This window comes from Moschus berezovskii, chromosome 7, assembly GCF_049115385.1.
Source record: "Moschus berezovskii isolate FMDL1 chromosome 7, NW_MosBer_1.0, whole genome shotgun sequence".
In the NCBI taxonomy this organism is placed as follows: Eukaryota; Metazoa; Chordata; class Mammalia; order Artiodactyla; family Moschidae; genus Moschus; species Moschus berezovskii.
The window spans coordinates 98,447,337-98,454,869 of NC_142466.1; the positions used below are offsets into that span (position 1 = coordinate 98,447,337).

The 7,533-nt window shown below is 47.3% G+C and overlaps 1 protein-coding gene across 1 annotated transcript; it reads right to left on the reverse strand.

The window, feature by feature from the left end:
• On the reverse strand, positions 1–7,533 carry LOC148777441 (acyl-coenzyme A amino acid N-acyltransferase 2-like). Its single transcript, XM_088837742.1, has 3 exons — positions 7,047–7,533; positions 6,613–6,815; positions 1–594 (listed from the first exon to the last, which is right to left on the reverse strand). The coding sequence occupies exons 1-3, from the start codon at positions 7,507–7,509 to the stop codon at positions 1–3; spliced, it is 1,260 nt and encodes a 419-aa protein (XP_088693868.1). The 5' UTR covers positions 7,510–7,533.

Consider the following 7,533-nt stretch of genomic DNA (forward strand, 5'->3'; position numbering starts at 1 on the left):
TTAGAGTGTGCTTCTGCTCAGAACAAGGTGTTGCCGAAAGAATTTCAGGATCTCTTGCCAGGAGTGTTCCTGGGCTGCCGCATGGCCCTCAGGATCCCCGCCCCAGAGCATGGGGAGGAAGAGGCCGTGGCTCCAGGACATATAGCACAGGGGGCCATAGTGCGGCTCTAGCAGGTGGCCCGCCCCAGGGTAGGCCAGCATCCTTCCACTGCTTTTCCCATGCTTCCGCAGCTGGTCCAGGGCCTGCTCAGCGTATTCTTTGCTATTGAAGCATTCGTCAGCCTCCCCTACAACGAAGAGGATTGGGCCCCGGGCCTTTTCAACAGGAAGCACACTGTGTTGATTCCGTTCATCTCGGGGGTCGCCCTTGAAGTGGCGGATGCGCACAGCACCCTCGACGTTGACCTGCATGCGCTCTGGATATGAGGGGATGGGGTTTATGACCAGATCCCGGTACCTGAGCGGAAATTCATGGATGGCATTGGTCCCATTGATGCAGACAGTGGCTGCCACCTGCTTGAGGTAGCAGGCCATGGCCAGCCCGATCTCTGCACCTTTGCTCACAGATATTACTCCAATTCCCGGCTTTTGGACCTGAAGGACAAAATGAAGGGAACCCATTACAGGCCATTCTCTGAGAATGAGGTGTCCTACAGGCCAGTAAGCTGGGATGACGGAGAGAGTTAGGATATGGTGAGTGGGAGTCCTGGCACTAGGGTTTACCAGCTTCTGAGACCAAAAGAGATCATCACCTACTTACACTCCCTAAGCCCTGTTGTCTTATGGGGGGAGGAGCCGGGGTGGGGGGGTCATAATATTACCTACCTTGCAGGACTGTTATGAAGATCAAGTGAAACAATAGACACTAAAACTGCTCATCAAAAGCAGAGTTCTATATAAAACAAAAAGAACCTAGTACACCAGCAACATTCAAGCAGAGGCAGGTAAGCATTCTGAAGAATCAAACTCCTCTCCAGTTAGAAAAAGAGGTGTCCTGGGTTCTTTCAACTATTAGGTAAGTGTAATTCATATGTAAACAGCATTTTACAGCTACAGAGGATTTGCATATTGGTTGACCTAAAGACTAATCCTGGAAGCATTGGGAGGGTAAAGATGAGAGACTCAGATTCAACTGGATTTCAGTACCCAGTCCAGTAGGGAAAGCAGGGGTCACAGGAGGAAGTCCTTTAATTTTGTGCTGGGCTGAGGGAGCAGCGGGAAGGGAAGAAGTCTGAGAGAAGAATGAGGAAAGGAAGGGCATTCTGGATGAACAATAATAGCAAATACATAGTAACCTGTGTGTTTACTTTGCTCACAATTGTATCCCCAGCACCTTTCTATCATCAGAATCACCTGGGGGGGCAGGGGAGGGACTTTAAAATCAGAACTTTCTGAGATCCAGTTTTTTTGAGAACTAATTTAATAGGTCTGAGTGGCCCCAAGAATCTGATACTATGAATTATGGCCAAGGAAATCCAGTGTGCAACCACATCTGGGAACAATCCACGTGGAGTGAGAAAGGAGGGCTGTAGCTGATTGACACACTGTTGCAGAATAACAGGTGAGCAGTGATGAGGGAATGGACTAGAACAGCGGCCAGGAAGGAAAAGAGGCCATAATGCATTGAGAAAGAACCTAAAACACTTTGGGATGGATTGAGGGTATGGGAAAAGGAAGAGGGAAGAAGCCAGATGGGCACAGGTGATGAGATGTATTTATTGAGCGTTTACTATACGTGAGGCCCTCCACTAAGTGCTTTACCCATGTCATCTCATTCCTTCCAAGAAAATGGAGATTCAGGAAGTTTAAGTCTTGCTCAAGGTTACAACAGTATCAAGGGGCAGAGGTGGAAATTGAACCTCTTCTGCTGAATTTAACCACAAATTGAATTTTGGCAATTGCCCTTTCTCCTCATACAGTGTCACAAATAGTTAAATCTTGAAATGAAAAAACAAAAAAATTCAGTTGAAAACATTTTATCTGGGATTTAATCCTTCTAGGCAATCCTTTAAAAGAGCCAAATGTGCTTAGAAAAAGTCACACATATATTTGATTATATTATAATGATGATAACACTGAAAATGGGAGTACTGGTGATGCTCCAATAGGAAACATATCCTGTTTCTTCTTGAGAAGAGTCAAGGCTCTCCCAGGGGAGAAGGATAAAATTCGGGGAGCCAGAATGACAATGGTTTGGAGCAAAGACATTGCCCAAAGCGCTCTGTTGCTAACTGGCTGTGGAGTTTTGGTATCTTACTCAACTGAGATGGGTAGGCCTTCTCATCTGAAATATGAGGACCATGTCTAAAGTACTTTCATCTGGTAATTATAAGCATTAAATAAAAGGGTACATATAAAGTATTTAGCATAAAGTCTAACAAATAATCACTTAATAAACATTCAGTTCAGTTCAGTTCAGTCGCTCAGTCGTGTCCGACTCTCCGCGACCCCATGAATCACAGCACGCCAGGCCTCCCTGTCCATCACCAACTCCCGGAGTACACTCAAACTCATGTCCACAGAGTCGGTGATGCCATCCAGCCATCTCATTCTCTGTCGTCCCCTTCTCCTCCCGCCCCCAACCTTTCCCAGCATCAGAGTCTTTTCCAGTGAGTCAACTTGTCGCATGAGGTGGCCAAAGTATTGCAGTTTCAGCTTTAGCATCGGTCCTTCCAATGAACACCCAGGATCGATCTCCCTTAGAATGGACTGGTTGGATCTCCTTGTGGTACAAGGGACTCTCAAGAGTCTTCTCCAGCACCACAGTTCAAAAGCATCGATTCTTCGGCAATCAGCTTTTTTCACAGTCCAACTCTCACATCCATACATGACCACGGGAAAAACCATTGCCTTGACTAGACGGACCTTGGTTGGCAAAGTAATGTCTCTGCTTTTTAATATACTATCAAGGTTGGTCATAACTTTCCTTCCAAGGAGCAAGCGTCTTTTAATTTCATGGCTGCAATCAGCATCTGCAGTGATTTTGGAGCCCAAAAAAATAAAGTCTGACACTGTTTCCACTGTTTTTCCATCTATTTCCCATGAAGTGATGGGACCAGATGCCATGATCTTTGTTTTCTGAATGTTGAGCTTCAAGCCAACCTTTTCACTCTCCTCTTTCACTTTCATCAGGTGATATGATTGTTCTACTGCATCAGGTTGAACTGTTCTGTTCAGTTCAGTTCATTTGCTCAGTCGTGTCCGACTTTGCGACCCCATGAATCACAGCATGCCAGGCCATCCTGTCCATCACCAACTCCCAGAGTCCACCCAAACCCATGTCCATTGAGTCAGTGATGCCATCCAACCATCTCATCCTCTGTCGTCCCCTTCTCCTCCTGCCCTCAATCTTTCCCAGTATCAGGGTCTTTTCCAATGAGTCAGCTCTTAGCATCAGGTGGCCAAAGTATTGGAGTTTCAGCTTCAACATCAATCCTTCCAAAGAACACCCAGGACTGATCTCCTTTAGGATGGACTCATTGGATCTCCTTGCAGTCCAAGGGACTCTCAAGAGTCTTCTCCAGCACCACAGTTCAAAAGCATCAATTCTTCAGCGATCAGCTTTCCTCACAGTCCAACTCTCACATCCATGCATGACCACTGGAAAAACCATAGCTTTGACTAGATGGACCTTTGTTGGCAAAGTAATGTCTCTGCTTTTTAATATGCTATCTAGGTTGGTCATAACTTTCCTTCCAGGGAGTAAGTGTCTTTTAATTTCATGGCTACAATCACCATCTGTAGTGATTTTGGAGCCCCCAAAAATAAAGTCTGACACTGTTTCTACTGTTTCCACATCTATTTCCCATGAAGTGATGTGACCGGATGCCATGATCTTAGTTTTCTGAATGTTGAGCTTTAAGCCAACTTTTTCACTCTCCTCTTTCACTTTCATCAAGGGGTTACTTATTTATTTTTTCATATTTAAAAATCGGATTTTTGTTATATCAACATGGTAAACAAAGCACACAGAAGCAACATATGCAAAGCACATGTAAGAGCAAAGAACCAACCCCCAGGAAACTTTCTAAAATGACAGTCACTGTTACATAATTCTGAAGGTCAGGAGCTTCTAATGAAGGGCTGTGTTGAGCCCCCAGGCTGGCTCGAGGCACCACTGGTGCAGGCGGGTAGGTCCACTCCCTCTCAGCTGAGTCTCACGCCATCCATCACGTGCCTGCACCAACCACTGTGGCTTCTGGGGTGTTTTAAGGCCACCCTTCCCTTTGGGAAATCCCGGGAAGCTTAGTTTCTATTCTTAACTTCAAATATTTGTGGCAAAGAGAAGCACCATCACCACAGGTTCCCAGGGTGTCCGATGGTGCCTGACGGTGCCTTTATCAGGTGCAGGAGGCACACGCCCCCTCCCTCCCCAGAATATTAGCACCACTTTGAACAGGAGAGGAACCAGGGAGGTGAGAAAAGAAGGAGACAAGAATATGGACACTACACCCTTTTCTCTCTTTTAATTATTAAATTCAAAAGTAAACAGGAAGGAAAAAAAAAAACCACATGAATCCATTACATTATCAACAAATCTTAAAGAATCTTATCCTGCACTTCTACCAAAAGTTACTAAAACTTTGGAAAATCTAAATAATGGACATATCAATCAATGTAATTCTGCGGAGGTGGGCAGCAGCTCCTTGGGCCTAGTAGACAAGCTCTGACTTTCCCGGAGTGCAGAAATGCAGATCCACCCACTGAGGGACGGGTGGAGAAGGGGCAGTGGGCTTTCCCAAGTGCCTCAGGGACCTTCCGTTTTTGGGTGGAAGAACTGACTTGAACTCAAAGGGGAGACTCAATTAACATTCAGAATCTTGAGGTGGTTCATCCAGTGTGGGCACGAAGGCGTCACACGGCCCCACTGAGACTGCTGATGAGGGTGTGCCTCTTGACACAAGTTCTGCGGTCAGGCCCTTCAGGCACGTCACCCCACAAGGCGCAGGCGGCCACCGACTGCCGGCTTCAGCAGCCCATCACTTTTCCTTTGATGTCCAGGGTCCATGCAAGCCTGGGCCCACCAGGGCTACGAGCAGATGCATGAAAAAGATTCTGTGATCTTTCCTCTTTAAAATAACATCTCAGCCACCACCTCCGCTGAGGATCTGTCCATCTGCTCCCTGCTCAGCTCAAAGCACCTGCGGGCGAGATGCTGCTGCCGTGGATCCTCACGCAGCATCAGCTCCCCGTAGAGGTAGATGCCCATGGCCTGATCCTCCTGAAGGAACCTCGCCACGTCTCTGTACTCTTTTGTGTATCTGTGCTTAACAGTGAGTTCACACCAGCGATGGCGAACCTCGGCATCCTGCTCCGAGAGGTGGAATGTCCTCTCAAGACTTTGCAGAGTTCGTGCAGTCACAGTCTTCTGCTCCAAGAGATGCTCCAGAAGCAAGACCAGCTAGTCTGGAAGAAGCTTCTCAAACACTTCTCTGTCCTTTCGTTTCCGTTTTCGGGGTCTCCGGTTCACTCGGACCCATTTCGCGACCTCGGCGCTCACTTGCCGCGCGAGCCCTCACTCCGCCCGGGCCTGGCGCTCCCTCTGCAGCGGCTGGCCCGCAGAAAGTGAAGGTGAGAGCCGGGCGCCCGAGCCCGCGCTCAGAGCCGTCTGCCCCACCGGCCCGGCGGAGAGCGGCGGGCGCCAGAGGCCCGCTCAAGGAGTTCTTCAGTTCTTCTTTACTCTCTGCCATAAGGGTGGTGTCATCTGCATATCTGAGGTTATTGATATTTCCCCCAGCAATCTTGATTCCAGCTTGTGCTTCTTCCAGCCCAGCGTTTCTCATGATGTACTCTGCATATAAGTTAAATAAGCAGGGTGACAATATACAGCCTTGACGTACTCCTTTTCCTATTTGGAACCAGTCTGTTGTTCCATGTCCAGTTCTGACTGTTGCTTCCTGACCTGCATACAGGTTTCTCAAGAGGCAGGTCAGGTGGTCTGGGATTCCTATCTCTTTCAGAATTTTCCACAGTTTATTGTGATCTACACAGTCAAAGACTTTGGCATAGTCAATGAAGCAGAAATAGATGTTTTTCTGGAACTCTCTTGCTTTCTCCATGATCCAGCGGATGTTGACAATTTGATCTCTGGTTCCTCTGCCTTTTCTAGAACTAGCTTGAACATCTGGAAGTTCACAGTTCACATATTGCTGAAGCCTGGCTTGGAGAATTTTGAGCATGACTTTACTATCGTGTGAGATGAGTGCAATTGTGCAGTAGTTTGAGCATTCTTTGGCATTGCCTTTCTTTAGGATTGGAATGAAAACTGACCGTTTCCAGTCCTGTGGCCCCTGCTGAGTTTTCCAAATTTGCTGCCATATTGAGTGCAGTACTTTCAAGAAATACCTAATATTTAAACATTTTTGAACTGGAAAAAGAAGAGGATCATCATATACCCAATATTTATTGTCTTCTCTGTGCCAGTAAGCATTAAGCTGATCCTAATCAACCCAGCAGTCCTACAAGGTTGATATTATTATCCCCAATTTTAACTCGTGTGTGCCGTGCCCCAGTCTAAACAGAATGGAAACATAGGCAGAACAGACATTTGTGATTATACATATATATATTTGCTATAATGTTGCCAGGTAAAATGAAAAGTATTTTAAATACCTTGGGATGAGCTAGTAGCAAGTTGGCAGCCTCCTCAAAATATTCCAGGTCCACCTCCTCCAGCTGCTTGGGCAGGTCATCATAGGCAAAATATGCTAAAGTCAGCACTGCAAAGCCACGGACAGCCAAAAGACTGGCCCGATATTCAACTAGACCCCCGATGCCCCCTAACAAATCAAGGAGTCCTGGGAATGGGCCTTCCCCTAAGAGCAGCAAAAAGAGAAGAAAATGAGATCAAAAAGAGTATCAGAAGGGCTGAGTAGATAACAGCAAAAGTACAAGCTGAGCAGAATGAATTTCACTTTCATACACAACAAAACGGCTTGTTACTTTTAAAATATTGTGGGAAATCCTAGTTCAACAACTGGATGCCCTTTGTTTTTGCTTTTATCCCCACCAACCGTGTTTTCTAGGTCCCCCAAGATGAGTCTCACCTGGAGGTAGGAACAGGGCTCCTCTCACACGACCTTCTCGGATGGGCACCCGCTGCAGGTCGGGGCTGGAGAACCAGCGCTGCATCACCTGACTGGCCTTGGGCTGAACCTTGCCTACCTTGTGTATGTAAACTGAGTCATATAGATCCAGAGTGATCCAGAAGGGTGTGTTCATCACATCCCTCTTAATTAGCCTGTCAAAAGGCTTCTCGGACTTCAGGGACCAGAGCAGGCCCATTGGATGGACCCCTGTGTAGTGGCCCCCAACAGCAGGATCTCGCTTCAGGTCCAGTTCCCCAGCCTCGTTAGCCCTGTAGAAAGCTCGGGACCGGTATAGATTCCCCTTGTCATCCTTCATGGTTGCTATGAGGGTCACCATCTGCAGTGGGGGCAGGCCCGTCGCTTGGATGTGCACAGGCTCATCTGCCAGGGCACTTGCTGGGGTGACTGTCAGCTGGAACATTGGCAACAGGCAAAGGGACCAAGT

Bases quoted from the DNA above. Each gene is read 5' to 3' on its own strand.
- LOC148777441 (XM_088837742.1), bottom strand. From the start codon at position 7,509: ATGTTCCAGCTGACAGTCACCCCAGCAAGTGCCCTGGCAGATGAGCCT. The intron at 6,816-7,046 runs GTGAGACTCATC...TGCTGCTCTTAG, and splicing joins AGCCCTGTTCCTACCTCCAG to GGGAAGGCCCATTCCCAGGA. The intron at 595-6,612 runs GTATTTAAAATA...TTTGTCCTTCAG, and splicing joins TGCTACTAGCTCATCCCAAG to GTCCAAAAGCCGGGAATTGG.